At 44.1% G+C, this 26,446-nt stretch overlaps 1 protein-coding gene across 7 annotated transcripts in view; it reads right to left on the reverse strand.

Moving 5' to 3' along the window:
* Positions 1–23,899, reverse strand: part of AP3B2 (adaptor related protein complex 3 subunit beta 2) — a 50,117-nt gene extending 26,218 nt beyond the window's left edge. For 4 of the 7 annotated variants that reach the window (XM_069956470.1, XM_069956460.1, XM_069956461.1 and 1 more), the window contains exons 1-7: positions 23,756–23,899; positions 7,355–7,430; positions 7,208–7,282; positions 5,885–5,980; positions 4,150–4,310; positions 967–1,033; positions 84–266 (exon numbers count right to left, since the gene is read on the reverse strand). In XM_069956470.1, the coding sequence (XP_069812571.1) occupies positions 84–266; positions 967–1,033; positions 4,150–4,310; positions 5,885–5,980; positions 7,208–7,282; positions 7,355–7,430; positions 23,756–23,862 (765 nt within the window). In that variant the 5' untranslated portion in view covers positions 23,863–23,899. Of the gene's footprint in view, positions 1–83; positions 267–966; positions 1,034–4,149; positions 4,311–5,884; positions 5,981–7,207; positions 7,283–7,354; positions 7,431–14,493; positions 15,473–23,755 lie in introns of those variants that run through there. The other 3 variants (XM_069956457.1, XM_069956458.1, XM_069956456.1) reach the window with 1 other exon arrangement.
* Positions 23,900–26,446: the final 2,547 nt, after the last annotated feature.

Genomic DNA, 26,446 nt, shown 5'->3' on the forward strand with positions numbered 1-26,446 from the left:
AATACCGAAAAAAACATGTTATAGTATAGTAAAGGAGACGGAAGACTCAACTTATAGTAAGAGAAGTAAAACGTAAAACTTACATTTTGGTTAGGGTTCAGAAATTGGGTCCTTGCATAACGTGTCAGCATGTTAATAATGACAACCTGCCCCCATTCCTCCACATCAATAAGAAGGTTACACAACTTTCGATAATTCTTATGTATCAGGTCAATGCGTTCAGGACACACTTCTTCAAAAGCCATCACTACACTTCCTGCAACCAGCTGTGGAAAACAGAGAAAAGATCTGTTATAAACCATGCTAGACTCTCATCTCAATGCTGCAGAGAACAGACCTTTGTCCTTATTGAGCTGGCTTCCTATGACAAGTGTCTAACAATGGCTGCCCGGTTAAACTAATTTCTGGTTCTGTAGACTCACATCAGCCCTGGAGGCTCAGCTCAAAGACCAAGTCACAGTTTCTATGAGATTTCTTGGGATGAATAGCACATAATACAGCACTATACTTTAAAATGAAAAGCATCACGACAGACCCCGAAGGACGAAGTCACGTTGGTCCATCGGATGCCACTGGTGTCCATTATGTGTAAGATCCTTTACAGCCTGAATTCTACCTACTGCTCCTATGATGGAACAGAAAAATATAATTTGGAACGCAAGGGGTGGACAGAAGCAATTTTTGTCTGACTATGAAAAAAAATCACTGATAATGATAAATGAAAAAATGCTCAAGCAAAGTCAAGGAGTAACCATACCCTTACTTGACACCATTACTTATGAAGGTAGTATGCAGTATATTACACATGTGCACCCTATTCTTGTGTACTGTGAGATTATAAGAAATGCAAGGTAATTACACGTATGCTAGTTAGGGGATAATATAATTAAATAACGTATAGACGTTATTTAATTATGGAAAGTCCTGAAAAAAACTCTTTAACCATGTGAACAGTATAAAACTCACTGTGGTCTTATCAGATAGAAGTTTCTCAATCACTTCAATGAGCTGATCTTTCTGGTCTGAATCCAGACTGCAAAAAAAATGAAAAACACACCATGAGGGTTTCACACATGGCGTTTATTTAGAAACTCATGGCTTTTTTTCATGAACAAACCTTGAAGTCAAATATATGCTGTTAGTAGGGTCAATACCTTTTTGTTTCTGGCATTGTTTATTTTACTTGGGGTGCATTTTTGAGATCATGTAGCATGATGTAGCCATGTCATCACCTAGTGTGTGACATTTTCTCCCTATAGACCTCCAGAGGTTTTCTCCTACCTTAAACACTGCACAAAAGAAATCCGTGAATCCCCTGATCAAAGAATCACATGACTTGTAATGAGAAAAATGCAAAAAAAAAAATGTCATGTACTAAGGCACACTATTTTAGGGAAAGAAAGTCACAGAAGCTGTATGATAAAACACACACAAAAAAAAACAAGTCACAACTTATTGGGAGCTTCTCCATGCCCCATCAGCCTTCATTTATAGATCCTGGCGCCAAAATTCCCCAGGCACAGACTTGGCGCCAAATCCTGCCTGCTATCTGTTTAAATGGGAGGGCTTGCGTGCCCCTCCAATCAATGAATTGACAGGGTAATTCTTTGAGCAGAGAAGCGTGGAGAGCGGAGGCGTACAAGCCCTTCCATTCAAACAGATAGCAGGCAGGATTCGGCACAAATTTTGTTGCCGATTCTGTAGTGGGAATGGGCCCTTATAGGAAGAGATCTATGAATCAAGGCTGGCAATGCAGTCAGAAAAGTGATGACAGGTTCCCTTAAAAAAAATGTTGTGTTTTATTGTTGCAATGAAAAATTACACACAAGGGAAATAAATCGGTTGTCCTTACAAATTAGCATGTCATTTTCACCACTTGAAAAAAAATAAGTTTTTATTGAAAAATTATTTCCTTTCTGATGTCACTCCTTTGTACTTCCTGGCTGATGAATCAGCCAGCTGTGTGGCCATACTGATCAACAAAGAGCTTTCTCCCCAATCACCTATCGTTACAATATAGTAAATGTTTCTTTACTTCACAGGCAGCTCACAGAATCTCTAGGATCATATAGTGATCTGCCGCATGAAGTCTTTCTTTCCAGAAAGGCAGGCCATACCTTATGATAGGAAGTAGGATATATAATAAAGTGATGCAGACAAAGTATAGGCTACTATCCTGGAAAGAAAGGCATGCCCATGCAGAAGATAGATGTACAGTGTGATCCTGCAGATGCCGTGGGCTGTCTATGAAGTGAATAACCCAAACTACTGCATATTGTAGTGCAGGGCAGCAGTGTCTCTCCTATCATATTAGATAAGGAGCCAGACAAAAGACAGAAGCCATCTGGCTCTCCAGTAGCTCAGAGTTCAAATTACACTGCGTCTTGTTCTGTCAGTGCATGAGATGCTGGAAGGGTACACAATGTGGCAGAGCAATGTGATCTGCACACACACATCCTTCCAACAACTTTGGCCAATGGACATAACCTAACAGTGGGTGCCCCACTGACTGCACTGGCAAAAAACATGTTGTCATCCAACCCCATAATATTTTTTTACAAAGAGCAGATAAAATAAAAAAGGAGCAATGCTTCAATGCCACTTAAAGAACATATATGGTGAAACCACCATTACTGCCGGCACAACCTATGTCCATGTAAAACGCAAACACAGTGTGCATTTTGTTTTGGGTAGTGTAATTTTATTTTTCGGTTTACTTATTTTACTTGATTTTTTTTTTCAATAGGGACACAGGTTTGCGGCGAACCCATTTTCTATGTGTTCCCCTCTGTCCCTCTATACACATCATACACATCACTGATATTAGTTATCTAACAATAACAGCCCATTAAATCTTTGTTATCAGTGATCTGTATAGTCAAGCATAGAGACAAGATGCTGATTGCTACTTCTCTGCATGCCACTCAGCAGATTCTGCCCTATAACATCATTCTTGGCGTCATGGGCTTCCCCAGCAACTGCATGAATGTGGAAATGCTGTGCTTGGGGTTCTCAGGGAAACTGATTTTTTCCGGTCCCCTGTCACAGTACAGGGTCAGGCTGTCCACGTGATAGCCCGATCCTGCTGACAGCTCTGCATGCAAGCCCACACAAACCTTTCAAATCGCACCATATTAACTATTATGGAGTAGTGCTCGTGGGGTTATATAACTGGTACTGTAAGTCTTAACCCACCCTTATTAGCATTATCTGGGTCACTTTTACCCCAAAAACATAACACACATTTACACAATTTTTAAGCAGAAAAGAAAACAAGAGGTCTATGGAAGAAAAATGTCACACAATTTCCAATTTAGGGTATGTTCACATCTCGTTTTTTGTCCTCACGTCAGGCTACACGTTGGCAAAAAGGATGCTGACGTGCAGCCCGGCGTGCGGCCGATGGCCACATGACGGCCACATTGACTTAAATGAGAAGGACGGAGTCATTATGTGACTGTGTTCTGCTTATTTGCGGGACGTACATGCCGGGCTGCACGTCAGCATCCTTTTTGCACTGATTCCTGACGTGTAGCCCGACGTGAGGACAAAAAACGAGATGTGAACATACCCTTACTTCCAACTAACATAAGTTTTTTTAACACAATCCTGTTTCTGGATGTATGTGTCCTTTAAAAGTGTTATTTCTGTCAAATGTCAGCATTAACTCTCGTCCAAGAGAATTTTTTTTTCTGTTCATGGCTTACAAAATGTAACAGAAAAAAAATCATGGTATGCTTCATCAGATGTTGTGTTAAAGTGACTGTACCACCAGGCCCAGGCAGAAGCACTGGAGGCAGGCCGACCCACCCTTAGTGGGAAGAAACTCCAGCCCCTCCATGACATGACTCCATTAGAATCAATGGAACCCTATCATAGAGGGGCAAGGGTTTCCTCCCACTTAAGATGGGTCGGCCCGCCTACAGTGCTTCAGCCTGGGCCTGGTGGTACAGTCACTTTAAAGTCCTATTCTCTCCAATAAGCATTGCATCTGGGGAAGAATAGCATTGTATTATGATGCCACATGAAGAATCATACACTGGCACACAGGGTGCACATAACTGCAGTACTGAACTGCTTGAACTATACTGGGCGCACTCAGTTCTCTCATGCACATGAAATCTTACAGTATACTATTTTTGTTGTTACCTATACAGTTTTGGTATAGCATGTGCTGCTGTCTTTCGTACATAAGGAGACATGTCTGAAGCAGCTTCTTTTATTGCAAGCATCATAATTGGCACAATGATTGGCACACGGATACTGGAGAGAACACGCAAGGCACTGGCGCGGATCAGCTGATTGGGATCCTGTAGGAGAAAACACAGTAAATGTTAATAGTTATTGCTTCATTTTTTTTTTTTTTTAACATTATTTTCATTTATTTATTATTATTTTTTTATAATCTTAAACTGATTTAAATATAAGATTTGACATTTGTTTTACTAATTAAAACCAGATACTGAAACTTTTTTATTCTAATATTTGTCTTTTATCTCATTGGCCCACGTTTACTAACACTGAGTGACCTCCGTGATCGCATCGCGGGGGGGGAGATCCGTCCCACTAAACACCAGGGACGTGAGGTCTGAAGCACTTCAATGCAGCTGTCAGGTTTGACAGCTGCATTGAAGTGCTTAATTAGCCGTCGCGGCATCGGGACCCGGGTCGGCTAATAGAGGCGCTCCCCGGCTGCAGATAACAGCTGGGAGCAGCGCCGTTCAGAGCGGGGTCCCACTGGGACAGCCCACGGCACCTTGACATACCAGATACGTCATGGGTCGCTAAGGGGTTAAGAAGAATTAGACATAGACTCACAGACTTCAAATATGCTGGATTAAAGGGGTACTCCAGCGGGGGCATTTTTTTCCTGGGACCGGGGAGGAGGTGGCTGAGAGAAAAGACGTCCACTCACCTTCCCGGTTCCAGCGGCGGGTCCCGCATCGCGGTGCTTCAATTCCCTGGTTTCAGGCCGCTTCCTGGTGTCTGACGCGGGACCCACCGCTGGAACCGGGGAGGTGAGTGGATGTTGTTTCCCTAAGCCCCCTCCTCCCCGGTACCAGGAAAAAAATGCCCTCCCGCTGGACTACCCCTTTAATCCCAGTGTATGAACCTAATTCAATGGCTATAGCTATATGGGTTGTAGCTACTAAAACTGGGCCCATAAATTCAGTTGAACCCTCCCCCCCCCCTCTTTAGAATTGACCACTTATGCTAAGCAACATTGACAGGAGCCTAGGTGTCATATGGGTTGGAGGTCAAAGTCATAAAACAAGAGCCTGCAGTGTCTGGAGCAGGGAAGATAAGAGCTGTGTGTTAACCACTTCCTCTCATTTTATCGGCCTTTTCACCAACAAGGGTTAAAAAATTAAACAATAATTTGTAACTCGTTATTACAAAGATTGATTTTATTAATTATAGTTATGGTCAGGGCAAGATTAGCGTTACAGCTCCTGGACCTTCAGCTCCAGTCCCGTGTAGCTACATAAGGGCCCTATTACAGCAACAGATTATCTGACAGATTCTTTTGAGCCAAAGCCAGGAATGGACTATATACAGAGAACAGGTAATAAAGGAAAGACTGAGATTTCTCCTCTTTTCAAATCCATTCCTGGCTTTGACTTCAAAAAAATCTGTCAGATAATCTGTTGGTGTAATAGGGCCTTAAGTCTACAGGGGCCCGCACTTAGCTCCCTGCTGATACTGACTGCCTCACCTCTAGAGGCAGTTTATCTCACCAGTATAATCTGTATCTGAGAATGACAGTGACAATGAGAATACAATAAAAGTTAACATCAAAACCTCAAATAATTGGCTATTTTAATAAAACACTACATTGAACAAACAGCAGAACACATCAAGAATACCATGGTTATTAACCAACCTTTAACCCCCGTTGAAAGGTAGAAATGGAAAGAAGAGCCAGATCCTGTTGTTCCTCAGCATATCGAACCAAATAAACATAAACCAATTTCTTCACCTACAAAGACATATAAGTTTTTCTGTCAATGTGCAGAGATCAATACTGAGGGTTAAAGGGAATCTGTCAGCCCCCGGGCCCTACCTGAGGTGCTGACAGTGTGCTGTAGCTGGCAGTCCCCTAGTGAGCATGGTGCCTTTTGGTAATTTGTCTGTGGATTATGCACAATCTCACGTCTCCTACTGTAATGAAGTGTCAAAGAGGAGTTGTTCTATTTAGGCTATTCAGCGGGGCCTATCATTAGGTCAGACAATCAGTAATAGTTTGGCCAGGGAGTGACTCCCGGCACCCCTGCAAGTTAGCTGTTTGAAGAGATAGCATGGCTCAGCATTCATTGTGATTAATGGATGTCCAGTATGCATTGGTTTAATTGCATGTGATTGTTTGTTTGTTTTTAACTTTATTACAGTAATTTCTTTTTCTTAAGAGTTATACGCACTGAAAACAACTAAACTACTAAAGGTCCAGCATGTGCACCTAAATTGAGCCTCACCAACTGTATTAGGCAGCTTCACGCTCACCAAGCTGCCTCAGCAATCAGGTTCCATAACGTTCCAGAAACGTTTCAATATAGTGTATGACCCCAACTTGTTCCCACCTGCTCTCTAGCACTAATCTGAACCTACTATGCATGACCTCAGCCTGCTTTTACCACAAACTTTCACTTTCTACCATAAAACGTAAACATATCTCTGAGCACACATGTACGCTGCCAGCTCAAGACTTCAGGCTATACTTGTCCCTGTGTGTACCCTAGGTACCACACACTGGTGTCTCTTGGCCTGCTGTGCCTGTTACCACCTATATCCAACCACCTATATCCTAGCCCCCCTGCAACTAAGATATGATCCTCATAGGAAATTGCTCAAAGGTGAAAACCAGGGAACTACTTAGACAGAGCCCTCAGCAGTATCCCAAAGTGAAAATAGGTGGCACAGTGGGTCCACAACATTGACAATTACATCTCTATTTACTGTATAGTTTGATGTTATCTATAGGCCCACGAAAAGACATAAAAAAAAATTCTGGTGTTGATCACCATCTTAATGGTAAAAAAACATTTAAACATTCAAAAACATTTTTATTATTATTACTATTTATTTATAATAAACATTCATAAACACACCTAACAGAAAATATGATATATGTGAAAACAAATAATGATAATAGAAAACCAGCTGTATTTATATTGTATTCATATTAGCTGCTGACTTCATTAGGCCTCACCTCTATGTTCTTGCAGGCCACATTTTTCACAACAGCTGGAAACAGGTCTGATGTATTCTTTCCCCGTGCTATCATCTAAGTAAAAAGAAATGATATTATATATTTGTTTGCGTAAAGCTATAAAGAAATAAAAGGTAATAAACTTACAGCAACTATCCTTTTCATAGCCTCCAACTTCAAAGAGTCCTTGTTACTGTCCAACATTTCTTTCAAGTCATCGTGTCTGAATTAAAATACAAAGAGAAAAAACATAAATGGCACCTGAAATCCATTTATATATGAAAGGACAAATTGTTAACTTCTTGCAAACGTGCACGCAATAATTTGTGACAACGTCTAAATGTGAACTGCTCAGGGGTGTACTGCACAGACTGGTAACTGTTGCAGTTGTGCAATGTATTGTTGGTGTGCAGTTTGTACAGGTAAAGCTATAGTAACACCTAGATACTACACTGTATCATATATTGGATGCTGACAATTTGCATCAGGCCTAATGACTTATGAATAGAGATGAACGAACCGGGTTCGGGTTCGAGCCCATCCGAACCCGATCGTTCGGCATTTGATTAGTGGTGGCTGCTGAAGTTGGATAAAGCTCTAAGGTTGTCTGGAAAACATGGATACAGCCAATGACTATATCCATGCTTTCCACATAGCCTTAGGGCTTTATCCAAGTTCAGCAGCCACCGCTAATCAAATGCCGAAAGTTCGGGTTCGGATGGACTCGAGCATGCTCCAGGTTCGCTCATCTCTACTTATGAACCAAAGTAAAGTGTATTGTAAAAGAAAAAAACAACCTATAAGAGTTATAAAGAGACTGGAAGTGTAACTAACATGTCCCGAAAATTAGGAGGCAAAGCAGATTATAATGCTGATACAGCCTCAAAAGAGGAAGAAAGTGAGTAATCTGTTAAGGAGGGGAATAAAACAGATATGTGACAGAAAGAAAAACTGCAGCATTACTAAAATAAGTAATGGGGAGAAAACCTATACTGATGGAGATAAGGCAGTCACTGACTATTTTAATAGCTACTTCTGTTTTCAGCAACAGGCTTTAACAATCACAATATGGTTGGACATATCATTGCCTCCAGCTATATGTATTCAGCCCCAAAGGCCGATATTTCAGAGAAACCTGCTCCCAATATTTAAAGTTGAAAAAGTTAATGAGTCCAGATGGTTTCCACCCCGAACTTTTAAAGAACTGCAATCAGTGACTGTTGTCCCACTGACAGATTTGTATAAAAAAAAGTGCCCATTGTGCTGCTCATGCTTCTGCAGTTTACTCTAAACCAGGCGATAGGTCTTTTTTATAAATGACATTTACCATTATTATTTGTAACAACAGTACCCATTTAAGGATCTAAATCAGTATAGTCTGGAAGAAAGAAAGTAAAAGGGGGCCATGATTGAAACCTTTACATATGTTAAAGCAGTAAATAAGGTTCATTCATGAATGATCCTTGTATTCTTCGTGCAGCCCTAGAAACTTACAACGCAGATATGTACATCTGTTTCCAGATCACAAGCGGCAGTGCATACTTGCCATTCGTGCTGCTTGTGATCTGGCATCCAGGTCTCCATTCTTCTGGCCACTGGCTGTGTCTTCAGGCCCGTGCAGTGTCTTCAGCAGTGGCTGGACAACTAGAGACCCAGGCCGGGTCACAAGCATTGTTCTGTGTTCTGGAAACTAACAGCACTGATATATACAATATTGTTATTGGCCACACATAACCCTGTTCACGCAGGAAGATGTGTGCCCGATAGAGATGAGCGAATAGCTTCGCAAAGCACTTTGTTTGATTCTTAAGCGGCTTATCAGCCACCTGCCTTTTAACTCTGTTTCACACCGTTCTGCTCCACCCGGGGGTTGGGAAAATCTGGATCCAGTCCTGAGAAACTGGGAGACTTTACCAGGACTGGATCCAGCTTTTCCCAACACCTGGGGAGGAGCGGCTCAAAACAGAACAGAGTTGAACGGCAGGCAGCTGATAAGCCACTTATCGATCAAACACAATGCATCACTTCATATAGATGGGCGATTTTGATGGCCCTGCTCTAAAGACTCTGTCAGCCGAGGATTAAGCATTTTCCCACTCCTCGGCTGAACTGTGTCACCTTTACACAGGCTGATTATCAGCCAAAAAAGTGTTTCTAGCATTTTTCCTGGCTGTAACTGGCCTGTGCAAAAGGGCCTTTACTTTACTGAAAGAGTAGTAGATGCCTGGAAAAAACTTTCAGCAGATGTGGTTGGTAAATCTACAATAAGTGAATGTAAACATACCTGGGATAAGCATGTACAGTATTTTCCTGGGTATAAGACTACTTTTTAACCCAGGAAAACTTCTAAATAATCAGGGGTTGTCTTATACGCCGGGTGTCGTCTTATAGGGCGGGTGCTGAAAAACTTCAGAACCGGACTGAAGAATCTGTGGTCGCCCCATACGGTGGGTGTTGCTCAAAAATGGACGCATCCCCGCCATATGCAGCGACTGTATGAAGGGCAGAGCATGCTGCAGGTGTCTGGGCTATGGAAAAAAGTGATACGGTAGAGTGGTGCTGTACATAGCAAAACAATTGGGAGTCGTCTTGTACGCCGGAAAATATGGTATCTATCCTAAGATAATAAGAAAGGAAGTTATTTACGGCAGTGCTTCTCAATTCCAGGCCTCATGGCCCACCAGGTCATGTTTTGAGGATATTATGTGTGATAATACCTGATGCACCTGGGTATAATTATATCACCTGTGAAATACTAAGGAAATACTACAAAACCGAACTGTTTTTGGACCATGAGGGCAGACTACATGGACCAAGTGGCCTTTTTCTGCTGACAATCTTCTATGTTTCTATGACTGTTGGATGAACATGTACTTTTATTTTGCATAATCTAAAAGCACAGTCTACTCTGCTTCTGAGTCTGATGTAGACCAGTGACATTGTGCAACGTATAGATGTGAACATAGCCTAAAACATATGTTCACAATACCAGATAACAAAGGCTTATATAAATACACCACACATTTCTGTAAGTTTATGGCTAACTATATGATAGCTTTAGGATTTATGAAGATGAAATGTGTACTCCAGCCATATACTTTATAAATCATTTCTCTTTACATTCTTCTGGGGTGTCTCACTGACTGATCTGTATCTGTTAAAGTAGCATTATAGCAGCTACCATAAGGTTTCATACAAATGGCAAAACAGTCTGTGCGGTGGTGCAGTTCTGTACTTTAAAGCTGTAGGCACTCCATGTGCAGCCATATGGTGCCCTTCTATGATGCAATGCTTCTAGTAAGGAACAGTAAAGTAACAGACTTCTATTCGTCCTGTATTACAACGCCATTCAACGTCTTGCCTGTATAGACCTATAATAAGGCTGTGTATATAATGACTAAGGATATGTCTTTACATTATTATTTTTGCCTGTTTGATCTTTTCTCAAGATCTGCATAGACTGAGGTGTGATTGTTGTGCAGCCAAGGTAGATGCAGTTTAAGAATAGATGCCTTCTGGCATATGTTAATTTGAAACTAAGTATGTACCTGTAAATATGGTATTATATACCGATATCTTACAAGATTATTTTGTTTTATTAAGGAACTCACAGCTTTGTGAACATTGCAATTTCTTTTGCTTTATAATTATTGCATTAAAAGGAGAAGACAGTGTTAAGTGTCCCCCGTCTGTTGCTACCATATAACTTGACAGTAGGTTCTAAAATATTCATTAGTAGTGTCTTATTACACCAGAATGAAAGGGGAAGCGAGGCCACAGCCGGTATCCGCAGCAACCCTGCCTCTAAGATTCCATTAAATGATGCTATGTATCCCTCTAGTTAATAGCAATGAAAACCTAATGCTGAAACATTTTTCAGGGTTGTTTGTGGCACTTTCACTAGCATTTTAGCAGTTTTTCCCCCCAAAATGTCACTGTTAAGTGCAATTCATGTCCTAAACTGCTGATAGTGTTAGATAGCTGTTAGATGAAGGAAACACATGGTACCTTTCATATATCTGTCTGTGCTTCCAGAACATAGAAATTGTTTTCATTCTTCAGTGAAGATTGTCAGAGAGGCTCCTGATCTGCTGAAGGCTGAAATATCTTCTAACTACTCCTTCCATACCATGGAATGACCGTCATCTGCACATTGAGGGTAACGGATGGGAGGCAAGGAGATGTTACAGCCCTCAGAAGATCAGGAGCTTGGGAAAGCCTCTCTGACACATTTCACTGGAGAATAAAAGCATAGGTGGACATATGAATGTACCATGTGTCTCCTTGTCCTAACAGCTTTCTAACTGTGTCAGCAGTATGGAAAGTGATCTGCAGCTGACAGATTGGCCTAAAAGTCTATAGCAAATTACTGAAAAGTCTCCACAGCAATTCTGTTTTAGTTTTTTTGGGATTGTGGTATTATTGTACGCTTTTGGTATATGATTTCTTTCAGTGTTTTCCAATAAGTTTTTCTAAAGAACGTTTTTTTTAGGCGTAAATACAGCCATATTTTCATAACCTTGGCCATAAATAATGATCTTGCTCTTAACTCCCATATTTATCGAAATATGCTGTATTTTCGCTTTAAAAACGTTGTGTAAACATACCTTAAATGTTGCAAAATAAGAAAAAACAGTATGAAAATTTGCCTGAAATCCACGGCATATTTTACAATGATTTAGAGTGAATCTGTAACCTCCTGAGCACTTACCAAGCTGGCTGCACCACTGGATAGGTATCAATGAAAGTATTCATAACACACCTTTGTTGCCTCTGTCTGTTTTTATTTTTTATTAAAGAAATATAAATTTATTTGGGCTGGCAGTGGTGTCAAAGAGGTGGAACCTAATATCTCCTGGGCCCTAGCCCTGCTAGACCTTACTGTGCTGTATGCAGAGTGTACAGTGCTTATTAAGCAGAGGGCAGGCATACAGCAGAGTAAGGGGTAGCGGCATCAGGGCAAAAGGAATAATAGGCTCTACCTTTTTGACACCAGTCACTACATTAAGCACACAATAAAATATAAACTATTCCTGCTCACGCATAAAGCTCTTCATAATGCTGCACCTCCCTATATCTCCTCCCTCATCTCTGTCTACCACCTTACCCATGCTTTATGCTCCTCTAATGATTTACGCTTAACATCCTCTTTAATCCGCACCTCTTACTCCCATCTTCAGTACTTTACCCGAGCTTCACCAGTTCTATGGAATGCATTACCCAAGACTGTCAGACTCACCTCCAATACCCTAAGCTTTAAATGTGCCCTCAAAACACATCTTTTCAAGCAGGCTTACCAGGGTCCCTAATCTGATCCCCCCCCCCCCCCCCTCCACACACACGCCAAACATTTAAGCACTTGGATCTGTAGTATGCAGGCACTGGTTGGTGACTGGTTCACCCACTCTTACCTGCACTGCCTTATTTATAATGATGGCTGGACCTTAATAATACTGAAGCACTTTGCCCCTCTGTCTTTTGTCTCTAACCCCCTCCTGGTCTATAAGCTCTAGTGATCAGGGCCCTCACTCCTCATGTACAGCTTGATAATTATATATGTATCTCTGTAATGTCTGATTTTTGGCTTTGTGTGTACCCCAAATTTGTTAAGTGCTGCAGAATCTGTTGGCGCTCTATAAATAAAAATTATTATTATTATTCACAGCCCAAATAAAGGTGTTTTTTTATGAAAATAAAAACACAGACTCATGCAACAAAGTAATGTCCTAAATGATTTCATTGATATCTATCCAGCGATACCATCAGCTCAGTAGGTGTTCAGGTGGTTACAGATTTACTTTAAAGAGGATGTACCATCAGGTACCATCAGGTACATCGTCTTTAATCTGTCCCAGGGATAGAACGGCACCGTCATGGGGAAGCCGGTACCGCGGTCCGTTTTTTGAACCGCGGCCTGGTTCCCGTGTATGGCGCAGTTCTATCAACGGGTCCCGGGCCGGAGCTGAAGCACAGGAGGCGGGCTGGCCCACCCCCAGTGGGAGGGAATTCCCTCCCCTCTATGACGCGGCTTCATTAGAATCAATGGAGCCGCGTCATACAGGGGCGGGGGATTCCTCCCAATGGAGGTGGGCCGGCCCTCCTCCTGCGCTTCAGCCCCGGCCCAGGACCCGTTGATAGAATGGAGCCATACACGGGAACCAGGCCGCGGTTCAAAAAACGGACTGCGGCACCGACTTCCCTGTGATGGCGCCGTTCTATCCCTGGGTCAGATTTAAGAGGATGTACCTGATGGTACATCCTCTTCAAAGACACTGAAATGTGTTGGTGTTAAGCAGACTTAAAAATGTGCTTTAGGAGTGCAGATAAAAGTAAGATGTTACACTGTGTGTAACCTAGGTTTGGACAAAATACTGAATTCAAGTATAAAATCTATTTAAAAAAGAAAAACAAAGAAAAAAAAACATAAAATTTAAGAAATCACGGTTAGATGGATTTTGTCTTCTGTTATACAAAGTTCACAACCTAACACATATTTTAGCTTGCAAGTAGTAATAAAGTTTTAGTTGAAAAAAATAAAGAAGAAAATGTAGGAAAGAGAGGCACAGTGATGTAAGTCTGACCATCTACCCATTTCACTTTCACTGTAGAATAGATATAGACATGTGAGGCTTCCGACCACTGAGCTACTTGCAACTCGGAGTGCCCCCACATCCTTGTCACTCCATAAAACTACCACCACTTTACAGAAATGTATTGTGATACTAGTGGCCAGTGAACTAGTGTAACTAGTGTAGTGTTACGAGTGTAACAAGCTTTGCCTTCTTTCTACCTGATTTTGACAGATCTGGAGAGATTTGCTTTTCATCACGTCTATTTACTTTCCATCTCACGAGCCCCTGTGAAGGACATGTCCTGTTCATGGCTACACACTGCAACCTGCATTCACCTACAGCAGCCATGGGAACGTCGGAAAAGTAAGCTCAAAAAGTTATATGTCTACATTATTGGGACAAAGACAGCAGACTGGGTAATAGACTGAGAAGAGTAGGAATAGTTACAGAATAAGACACGTAATAAGATATTAAGTTACTGTCACCAAACTTCTTCTCCTGGCTTATGTGAAGGAATTATTATCTTCACCATTAAGTATATCCTTGCACTTCTATTCCTAAATAACCCAACATGTTTAACGCAGCATGCTTACCAAGATGTCTTATAATTACAGGCAACTCTACTAAAGATGGCACCTAAGCACTAATGCAAACTGATCTCTTAAAGAGGTTGGGCATGCTTTACAGGTACTAGGTACTTCAGGGGATCCATACCGCACAGGCTGACTCTGGGAGCTGGTTCCGCTGTTTTCTGTGCTGGTTTCCATGTCTGGAGATTTGAGCAATTTCAGCTCATCTGCTTGTAGAGCATTGTAAAAAGTTTGGACTCCTCCATCTGGTGTCAGAACAGGGCTTTTCGCCTCCTCTGATCGGTGGTTCTTTACTAGATTCACAGCTGTCACTGGCAATTGCAAGAGCTTCTGCATGGGCATCATATCTGCTTGGTGGATGCTGGAGGCCCTTTCCAGCCAGAAGCAAAATGTATTGAAGGAACTGATCAAACGTGCAGCGGAAATCAAGGTAACATTTAGAGGGATCGCCAGAGGTTTGTATAGATGTAGATCCTGGACATACTCTGATAAGGGTCACAGACTAGTACAGATATAAGTCTAAGGTCTGGCTGGCTCTTTTAGTGCAATGCAAAATGCCAGAGTGTTCGCTTTGAAATCTTTCAGTAACATCCAAAATAATCCATAGATGATCTGGAATATTGTAGGAGCATTACAAAGAAATTTGCCTCATTTTCCATCCACAGTTGGGAAATACACGGAGTGCAGTCTCACAGCATACTCAGCATACTAGCTGTTCTCTTCAGTACGTAGTGTGACATAACGCTGTCTACCTCTGTCCCACTCATCTGTGAAGAGTGCAATGCACAAGTTCTAGTAGTCTTTATACTGCGGATCAGATTACAAATTCCCCCGCCTGTTTCTTTCCCAACAAGCCTCCTGTCGGCTCTTTACCTATCTCATTTCATTGCTGTCAGTATCTCTCTTTCAGTCCTGTCTCTTCATTCTCTCCATTCTACTTTGCCTCCCATCATCTCTTTTTCCCCATACCTAATTCTCTTTACACTCTTTCATTGAATCCACCCACGATCTTGTTCCGGTCAATTCCTACACAAATGTCTTTCAGTCTGACCTGATTGTTGTGTTGTTCCCTCTTGCTTTATCATTTAGTTTCAGGTTTTGCCATATTGTATCCTAAAAGTGTGTTCCGTTCTTTTCCCCTGTTTTACCAGCTGATCCTGTTTCAGTCATTTCCCAGCCACGTTTGCAGGTCATTCCCCTCCTCCAGCTTCTCCCACCCCTCCCACATATACACACATCTCTGAGAACATGACTCAGCCTAGATGATGTGCTGTATACACTGCCTCCTTCACACTCCCACCTACAGCATCCCCTCCCCAATCCACCATCAATAGTCTAGCTTTCCTTTTCAACATGTCGTACTTTATATCTAGCAGATCATGTTACTCTGTTATACATATGATAGCTAGGATTGACTATAACAAAGATCACTAGTTAAAACAGGGGATTCTTAAGGCCCTATTCCACGGAACGATTATCGTCCGTATTCGGCCGATATCGGCTGTTACGGACGATAATCGTCTTGTGGAATAGGAGGCAACGATCAGCCAACATCATGTCGGCTGATTGTTGAAGTTGTTTGTCTCTCAACATGTTGAAAGACAAACGACTTATATAGCAGCGATCTGCTATTCTACGGAGTGGCGGCAGCAGACCGCTGCTATATCCTATGGGCTGCCCGGGCGATGACCGGGCAGCCTCCCCCCCGCAGCTCCCTGCGACTCCTCCTGCACTCACCTGCTCACTGCTGGCGCATGGAATAGCGGCGGCAGCGAGCAGGGAACGAGGAGCAAATGAGCGCTGACAATGCTCGTTTGCTCCTCAGAGTCGGGCCGTGGAATATGGCCTTTAGGGTCCATTTACACAGAAAGATTATCTGACAGATTATTTGAGAATGAGATTTGAAAAGAGGAAAAATCTAAGTTTTTCCTTTATGACCTGATCTCTGTTTATAGTCTGTTACTGGCTTTGGCTTCATATCTTTGGCAGATAATCTGTCAGCTAATCTTTCTGTGTAAATGGACCCTCAGTTTACAGCTCTCATATATTCATAGATGAGTGGCTACAATGACCATTTCTTGCTCTGGAGGACCCTTCCTGTAAAAGCCCTATTCCACGGGCCGACTGGAGGAGCTGTCAGCGCTCGTTTGCTCCTCGTTCCCCGCCCGCTGCCGCCGCTATTCCTCGTGGCAGCAGTGAGTGGGTGAGTACGGTAGGGGCCGTGGGGAGCTGCGGGGGGGCTGCTCTGGTGATCGCTGATCGTCCGGGCAGCCCTTAGCATATACCAGCATCTGCTTCCGCAGCTCCTATTCTACGGAGTGACGGCAGCAGATTGCTGCTATATGAGTCGTTTGTTTTTCAACATGTTGAAAAACAAACAACTGCAACAATCAGCCGACATGAACGATGACGGCTGACCGTTGCCCTCTATTCCACGGGACGATTATCGTCCGTAACGGCCGATATCATCTGATAATCGTTCTGTGGAATAGGGCCTTTAGTCTTTTACACGTACAGTGAAATGGAGTTATCCAGGATTAGAAAAAAGCACAGCTACTTTCTTAAAGAGGATGTACCATCAGGTACATCTTCTTTAATCTGACCCAGGGATAGAACGGCGCTGTCAGTGGGAAGCTAGTGCCACGGTCCGTTTTTTGAACCGCGGCCCAGTTCCCGTGTACGGCGCAGTTCTATGCATGGGTACCGGGCTGGGGCTGAAGCACAGGAGGCGGGCCGGGCCGCCCACAGTGGGCGGAACCCCCTGCCCCTCTATGACGCGGCTCTATTGATTCTAATGAAGCCACGTCATAGAGGAGGGGGAATTCCCCTGTGCTTAAGCCCCGACCCGGTACCCGTGCATACAACGGCGGCATACACGGGAACCGGGCCGCGGTTCAAAAAACAAAACGCAGCACCGGCTTCCCCGTGATGGCGCCGTTCTATCCCTGGGTCAGATTAAACCTGATGGTACATCCTCTTTAAATAAACAGCACTACCCCTTTCCTCACGTTGTGTTTAACAATTCAGCTTCTTTTACTGTAATGCAACTGAGCTGCAAAACTTACACCCAAACTGAGGACAGGAGAGATGCTGTTTTTGGAAGAAAGCAGAAATTTTTTTTAAAACCTGTATATCCCCTTCAAAAGTAACCTGTTAAGTTTCTTAAAGTGATATTATCACTCCCCGATTGATATGTGCAGTTCTCAGCACCATGTAGAAGTTTACATGCTGCACAGTTCATACTTACCTGTGTAAAACATGTCTCTGTTGTCTTTCTGGTAAAAAAAAATGCTTTTATCCATTGGTGGACAGTGTCATCTGGGCGGGGCTTGGCGGCTATTGTTCCCCACATTCTACATTTTTTACCAGAAAGACAACAGAGACATGTTTTACACAGGTAAGTATGAACTGTGCAGCATGTAAACTTCTACATGGTGCTGAGAACTGTACATATTAATCGGGGAGTGGGTGATAATATCTCTTTAGGGTGCCCTCACACACACCAGATCCGCAGCGGATTTCATGTTGTGGATTTGCAGTGAAAACTGCTGCGGATTCAGTGTCAATGCATCCCTATGAGTGCATCCCTTTGAGTGTGTAAGTTAACCCCTGGGCAGCCAGAGCATACATCACCTCCTCCCCGCTCCGGCTTGCTTCGGGGGTTCATGGTTGCACGTACTACTCAGCCAATCAGTGGCTGCGGCAGGGCAGCCCACTGATTGGCTGAGCGGGACCAGCAGTCTCCGGGAACCCCTGAAGCAAGCCGGAGTGGGGAGGAGTTGATGTATGCTCCGGCTACCGGGGCGGTTAACTTACATACTCGCAGCGGGGTGTCAATCCCGCTGCGAGTATGTATTCTCATAGGGATGCACTGACACTGGATCTGCAGCGTATTTCGCTGCAAATCTGCAGCGTGAAATACGCTGCGGATCCGGTGTGTGCGAAGGCACCCTTAGAGAAAATGAATCGCCTAGATTTTTTTCAGCCTAGGCCAGCCAAATACTGAAACAATCTCTTTTTTTCTAATCAGATTTTCTGATTGAAATGTACTAATTTTTTTGTACATTATTATGGGAGAGGGGCCAAGGCCGTCTCGACAGCATTACTGGCCCCTGAGCTGAGCTGTGAACTGCCCCTCACCCCACCCACTGACCAAACCCCACACTCTACAGATCTCTAGAGTTGAGAAAACTTTGGATGAAGCTGAGTTTGCTGAAAGTTTGTGCAACTCAATGGTAATGGCAATGGTAATGCTGCAGTACCGGGGGTGGTGGTGGAGGGGGATCGGCTACAGAAGGCCAGCGAGGCTCCGTGAGCGCACATCGCTTAGGCTGCCAATCAAGTGTGACTGTGACTAACTTATTGCCAAGGGACCATAAGCATAACTTGTAGCTCCAATGAAAAATCTCTAACAGGAGCCCATGTATATCATTTGCCATTAAAAATGGTGGGTTATCATGGAGCAGAGGTGCCTTGGAGCTCCCCTTAGTTACCAGGGCCCCTAGTTCTGCCCCTGCAAGAGACCCTTCTGACCAAAAAGGGTTAAATGATTTGTCTCAACATTAAAGGGAATCTGTCAGCAGACTGAAGAAAATGTTTTTTTATGTCCCTCCAGCCACTACTGCAATTGCCCAGGAGACAAACCCTTTTTGTTTGGTCCCCAAGCTCTTTCTATTGAAGCTTTCCAAGCTCTTTCTCTGCTGTTCAGCAGCTCTACCCTAAAGCCGTCAATTATAGCTAAATGAAGAGGTTGGGGAAGATCTTTTAGATCTTTCATGTAGAAAGCACCATCTTGTGGCCTGTTTGCTCTTATCATGCAGCAATGCTCATGTTGGTATTGATTGCATTCTTCAGGTTTTCTGGTAACATTTAGTGAAACTCTTGTCTTATCCAACTACGGCGGTCACAGATTAGCTTCTTTTTACTACAGAATAAGGAAGAATGAAAATGTCTAATAAGTTGCTCCTAGGAAAATGTAAATTCTATATGGTTGACCTGTGTATCATCAGCAGCATGGGTCGGCAACTGTGATTTCCACTGCACATTTACCACAGAACATAGGCTGATGGAGCCTTAAAGGAGAAGTCCGACAAACATTTTTATTAAAGTATTGTATTGTCCCCCAAAAGTTATACAAATCACCAATATACACTTATTACGGGAAATGCACATAAAGTGCTTTTTCCTCTGCACTTTCTACTGCATCAAGGCTTCACTTCCTGGATAAAATGATGATGTCACGACCCGACTCCCAGAGCTGTGCGGGCTGTGGCTGCTGGAGAGGATGATGGCAGAGGGATGCTCAGTGTCCCTCAGTGCCCCCCTGCCATCATCCTCTCCAGCAGCCACAGCCCGCACAGCTCCGGGAGTCAGGTCGTGACATCACCATTTTATCCAGGAAGTGAAGCCTTGATGCAGTAGTAAGTGCAGGGAAAAAAGCACTTTATAAGCATTAACTAAAATTTTCTCCTTTAATGACAACACCAGCAGTGGATTCCTTCTAGCAGAGATCAGCCGGCTGAATTTAAAGTCTGTGACGCTCTGCGTGCCTGAAAAAGCTGGATCCAGTCCTGCGAAACTGGGTGAAGTTTTATAGGACTGGATCCAGCTTTTCCAAGCACCTAGAGCTGAGCGGCATGAACTTCAAAGGCAGCAGCCTGACAAGCCATCTGCCAAGGTAACAAAGCACTTTGCTTCAATAATACTGTAAATATGCTCATCTCTTCCTCTTCCTTCCTCCTTCCTGCCTGCGGGTTTACTGTATATTATCGAACTACTTATTCTGCAATTGCTAATACAGTGATCCCTCAACTTACAATGGCCTCAAGATACAATATTTTCAACAATGTTCCTTTTTGGACCAACAAGACTCAACATACAACATACAATGCTACAGACAGTCAGGATGTGCAGGACATGTGAATAAGTACATGAATGATCAATGAAAGTGGCCATTTTACTGGTAACACCCCAGTATTAGTGAAGTGCATGCAGTGATTGGCTGTCTAGTGTCTCCTCTCTACATGTCCTGTACTGCTGTGTGTCTAGTATCTCCTCTCTATAGTATAGTGTGATACTACATGTCCTGTACTGCTGTGTGTGTCTAGTATCTCCTCTCTACAGTACAGTGTGATACTACATGCCCTGTACTGCTGTGTGTGTCTAGTATCTCCTCTCTACAGTACAGTGTGATACTACATGTCCTGTACTGCTGTGTGTGTCTAGTATCTCCTCTCTACAGTACAGTGTGATACTACATGTCCTGTACTGCTGTGTGTGTCTAGTATCTCCTCTCTACAGTACAGTGTGATACTACATGTCCTGTACTGCTGTGTGTGTCTAGTATCTCCTCTCTACAGTACAGTGTGATACTACATGTCCTGTACTGCTGTGTGTGTCTAGTATCTACTCTCTACAGTACAGTGTGATACTACATGTCCTGTACTGCTGTGTGTCTAGTATCTCCTCTCTACAGTACAGTGTGATACTACATGTCCTGTACTGCTGTGTGTGTCTAGTATCTCCTCTCTACAGTACAGTGTGATACTACATGTCCTGTACTGCTGTGTGTGTCTAGTATCTCCTCTCTACAGTACAGTGTGATACTACATGTCCTGTACTGCTGTGTGTGTCTAGTATCTCCTCTCTACAGTACAGTGTGATACTACATGTCCTGTACTGCTCTTTACCTGTGCCAGGATGTGTTGCTCCTTTAGGCACCATTTGAGGGCGACTTCATTTTAATTTTCTGGGACCCTGACCAAACTGTACAGGACCCTGAAAACACACAATCTTCTACATAGGAAGTAATTTACAGCTTCGAGTAGTTCTTTCTGACTGTTGTATGTAAGGACTTGCTTCATCTATCTATTGGAGTGATATCTTGTGGCTTCAGAACCAATTACCAGTTTTCCATAGAGTTACGGACTTAACATACAATGGTTTTTAACATACAATGGTCCTCCCAGAACCAGTTAATATTGTATGTTGAGGGACCACTGTATAATTATTTAATCTTCTCCAGATGTTAAAGGGAAACTATCAGCAGGTTAGAAGCATCTAACTTGCTGATATGTTCCTATGGCAAACAGGGCGCTAAGGATGAAGGTAAGTTACTTACTTGAGCCCCTCCTAAGGTTTGGTGCTTCTCCTAACGAATATTAGCAGAGTGCCACCCCCATTATTCATTAGGAGGGATGGGCTGGCCGGGGCGGAACAATGCACTGAGGTGAGTAGCCCCGCCCCCAGTGCTGAATTAGTATATGAAATAACCTACAGGGATTTAGGTAAAATCAGCATACAGATACGCCGATCCTAATTAATCCCCCTAAATAACCATGAAAAATAGAGGCCTAAGGCTACGTTCACACGTAGCAAAACTAGCGAAATTCCACGGTGGAGAATGCCGTTAGCCTCCCTCTCATAATGGGAGTCTATGGGAGGCGCGTGCTGCTGCTCTCGCCATGCTGAAGAATGAACATGTTCATTCTTCAGCGCGGAGAGACGCTGTGAGAACAGCAGCGCGCGCCTACCATAGACTCCCATTATGAGAGGGAGGCTAACGGCATTCCGCGGCAGACAATTCTGCCGCGGAATTCTGCTAGTTTTGCTACGTGTGAACGTAGCCTTACAAGGACCTCTTATATAAAAATATTAGGAACATTTATTTTAACTAATTCTTAGACAGTGTAAACTTATATGGACAGACTTCAAATGCACAAAGTGTATCATACTGATTGATCAATCTGGCACATCTATAGACTGTCTAGTCCAAGAACCGCAACTACGGACAGGCTAATTGTCTGCGTTTGCACAGACTCCTTCATTTGAATCAGTAATCAAGGACCAAACACAGATCTGTAACACCTACAGTTGTGTGTTTAGGGACATCGAAATGAGTGAGCCTGCATTCTACGGGTCCACAAATGCGGTCAGAATAAATGGATGTGTGAATGGGACCTAACAGTGTCAGCAGCTTAGAAGCTGGGCTGCCGCTGAGAAAATTGCTTTTCCCCAAATTACACTGAAGGATTATCACCTTACTTGGACAATTACTGACCGTTCAGGTGTTTAATAGCAAATGTTGAAAGACCACGATCAACTGATCGCGACCTTTAACATTTTGAAAGATCACAATGTGCGCAGAAATGATCTGCTGCTCATCGCTTCGTGTGACAGGGGCCCTGGCAGCAGACCACTGCTGATTTCAAAGGGCCACCCGAAGGATCTAAGGATCATTCAGTTGGCCCCTTCTGCTGCTCCTCGCTTGCTGTCTATGCATGTAATAGCATAGGGCAGCGAGTGGGGAATGAGGGGGAAACAAGAACTGATCTGACAGGTCAGCGCTTGCTTCCCCGAGAACATCCCCTGGAACATATTGCCTTTAGGCTTGGTGGGTTACTTTGGTGCTTTTTATCAACTACACATATAAGCATATTCAGTACACATACCCATCATCCTTTGCTATTTGTGATTGTGGCTGGGTTTACACTGCATATTTGTCAGCCCAGCAAAGTATCAGCAAAAAAAAAGGGAACAAAAGTGGAAATGATGTTAAACATATCCAAGAGAATTTTGGGAGGGGCAAGTTGAGGCTTTTGCATTAAAAATCTTTTAGTTTATTAGAAAAAAACAGATGCTAATTGATGCTATCAAGTGAGACCAGGCCATGAAAGATGTAGGTTTCTTTAACTTCCTTTGTTTGACCTCCAAGTGATTTCCCTTTAAGTCTCCAGTGAGCTCTTTTACAGTCCCAGTCCTTCATCCACAGGGGTCAATACATGTAAATGTCCTCAGGGTGGATGTGGGCCCTATAGCAGCTGTTATTAGTGCAGCCCTTGTGCCCCCCCCCCCCCCCCCATCCGGCTCATGGACCCCCAGTATTGAGAACATTCTAGGCCCATTGTTACATATTGTGATATATATCTTTGGTGTATTATATTTACAATAAATAAGAACTGTTGCACTTACAATGACACCTGTATCGGTGGTCCCCAGCCTGTGACCCCTGGGCTGTTAGCACAACTCCCATCATCAAGGCATAGGGGGGTCAGCTGGAGAGCCACAGGTTAGGGATGACTGTCCTGTATGTTCTCTCCTATGAGACCCCAGCCTCAGTTATAGCCACTGGGGGCTTATTGTCACCTCCATGCCCAGAGGCAGTCATGTAATTCTCTGCAATCTCCCATAGTAAATCTCCCGGCCTGGAGGAGGACAATGCATGCTACAAGCCTGATGTCTATACAGAACCGCCCAGAAGCCGCATGTGTGTGTGTGACACCTTTGTGCCATCTTTAGGCCCGAGCCGTCCCCATCACTAGCCCAGCATAGGCCGCCCCTGTATGTGTGAGCGCTATGAGCCCTGCTGCCTCCCCGCCCGCCCCTACCTCTTATAGTCGCTGCTGAAGATGCCCCCGCTGGCCGGGTCCTGGCCATATTCGGGCTCGCCCAGGCTGCCCCCCTTCTCCTCGCTGTACCCCGGACTGGCGGACATGGCTCAGCACTGTGCTCGCGGACAGCGCCTGGCAGTATACCCGGCGATGACGTCACCAGAGGAGGCGATTCCTCACAAATCTTCCCCCCTGGAGTTAACCCCGTCAGTGCCGCTCAGCTGGCCGGCGCTTCCTGTGAGGTGGAGGGGGACGTGATGGCCACAGCCTGCTCAGTGCTACGTGTCTGGCTCCAGGCTGGACCCCAGCGCAGCATCACCTTGTGTAATAACAGTATGTGTAACATCCCTGTATACAGGAGACATAATGCTTATTATGGACTCCAATGAATGGCGCTCCGGTGGAGGACTATATAGGCTGTCCATGGCCTGGCCGGCTCATATTAGCAGCGTCGCCTGCCGCCTCAGCCTCATCCCCTCCATAGTCAGCGCAAACAGTTCGGAGCCGTGATTGATACAGCGAGGAACCATTGGCTCCCTGCGGTGTGAATCCCTCTGCCTCTGGCCACAAGAGGTCGCTCCCTTCCCCAGCAATCAGGCGGTGCTCGAGTGACGTCGGAGCAGGGAGAAGGAGGAGAGCCAGAGGACAGAGCAGGTGAGTATGTTTTTTTTTTGTTTTTTTTTTTTAAGGGGGTTGGGTGGGGGTAGGGGGCAGTTTGTAACTGATCTAACATGGGAGGGTGGGGTGGCAATATCTACTGAGAGGGAGGGGTAAGGGTAACTATCAGAGGAGCTACCTACAGTGGGGTCCGACTACAGTGGGGCATACTACATACTAGGGGCTATCTGCCAGAGGAATGCCTGTCCTGCTGGGGAAGGGGTTGATAACTAAGAGGGGGAAATGCCTGAAAGGGGGGGGGGGTGCTAACTACCAGGTGGGATTAGCTACATGGGGAATACTACATCCTGGTGATGCCTAACTACCAGAGAGGCTACCTACCAGGGTGGATTAGCTACATGATGGTACTACCTACAGGAAATGCTACCTATTACAGAGACTACCTATAAGGTCGGGATATTAGCTGCCTGGGGAATACTACTTGGGGGGCCTACCAGCACAGGCCTATCATCTATATGGAGGCCAGGGCCAATTCCAGGTTGTCTGCCGCCGGATCACTAATGTCCCCCGGCGCAACCCGACCTCTGGGTACTCACCAAGGAGCAGAGCAGAGACAAGACATGCAGACGTCAGTAAGCGTGCGAGGCGGGACTGCAGGGATAGAGGTGAGAGGCTGCTGAGCAGGGCTGTGGCTGCTGTCATTTTTGTTGAGTTAAACTCAACAAAAATTACAGCAGCAGGGAAGACGTTGCCGCCCCCCCCCCCTCAGGGACCGCAGAATCTGCCGCCTGAGGCGGAATACTCATTTCGCCTCATGGCAGAAGCGGCCCTGATGGAGGCACAACAGAGCCCACTATACTATATTGGGCCACAGATAGCGGCCTTTCTACTATGTAAACTGCCCCCAGCAATCAATCACAGCTCAGCTTTCAGCTCTGGTAGAATAAAAGTGGAGCTGTGATTGGTTGCTGTGGGCAGTTTACACCAGGTATATATTAACACCCTTTCATAAATCTCCCTTAGTGTCTCAAAACAGCTTGTAAATATCTGCTTTCTATACTTTTAGCCCTAAAAAGGGCTTTTGGGGGTCCTTTCCTACCTAACTTCACCTAAAAGCTTTCTCTCCCTGGTATACAGTCGGTCCCTCTCTACCTCCAACCAGCAAGTGAAACGAATCTGAAATCCACTATTCTTAAATTCAGGAGGTGACGTAGTCTAGCTAGCCAATCACAGTAGAGGTTTTTTAAAGTCCTCCCTATTCCTAGTGCCTGTTCCTCCCCCCTGCATGTTAATTGGCTGGAAAAAAGCACCAGGGGGGTGGGAGGGTGAATCAAATTTTTACTGCGTTTTCATTCGAATATTCCAATGAAAACGAATAGCTTGAATAGCGCAGTATACGATCGAATAGCTATTCGATCGTATGGAGGTATAAATGGTCTCCATATAGTGTACTGTATACATTTTGAACAGAATGCCATCAGCCTTAAGGCCGGCCCTGAGTGACAACATGTGCTCTGGAGAGGCCACAACAAGACAACCCACAAAAAATAATAGTCTTGCAGGTGGTGGCCACAGGCAATTACTTTCCCCTATCTGTTTCTTCTTTAGTTTTGTATTTTGGTGGTGTTCTTGTGACTACTGGTAGCATGAGGGGGTGTACCTGCAGCCCATTCAGGTGGCACAGGTAGTTCAGTTCCTCCTGAATTGCACATCCATATGTGCCATCTCCAGAAGGTCTGTGGTGTCTCCCAGTGCAGTCTCATGGAGCAGATCACAGTGAATGTGTGATTACATGATAAAAGTATCAAAAGTAAAAACAGGAGATGGCTGGAAACAGCCGTACCCGGATGATAACCAGCGCTGCCCAACAAAGTATACAGGAGTAGAATGGGAGTAAAAAATGTAAACATTTATTAGATAATGCACATATAACGCGTTTCAAGAGTACTAGGCTCTCTTCATCAGATTGCGTGCACTCATGCACTCAATCTGATGAAGAGAGCCTAGTACTCTTGAAACGTGTTATATGTGCATTATCTAATAAATGTTTACATTTTTTACTCCCATTCT

Source organism: Dendropsophus ebraccatus, chromosome 1 (genome assembly GCF_027789765.1).
Source record: "Dendropsophus ebraccatus isolate aDenEbr1 chromosome 1, aDenEbr1.pat, whole genome shotgun sequence".
Taxonomy (NCBI): domain Eukaryota; kingdom Metazoa; phylum Chordata; class Amphibia; order Anura; family Hylidae; genus Dendropsophus; species Dendropsophus ebraccatus.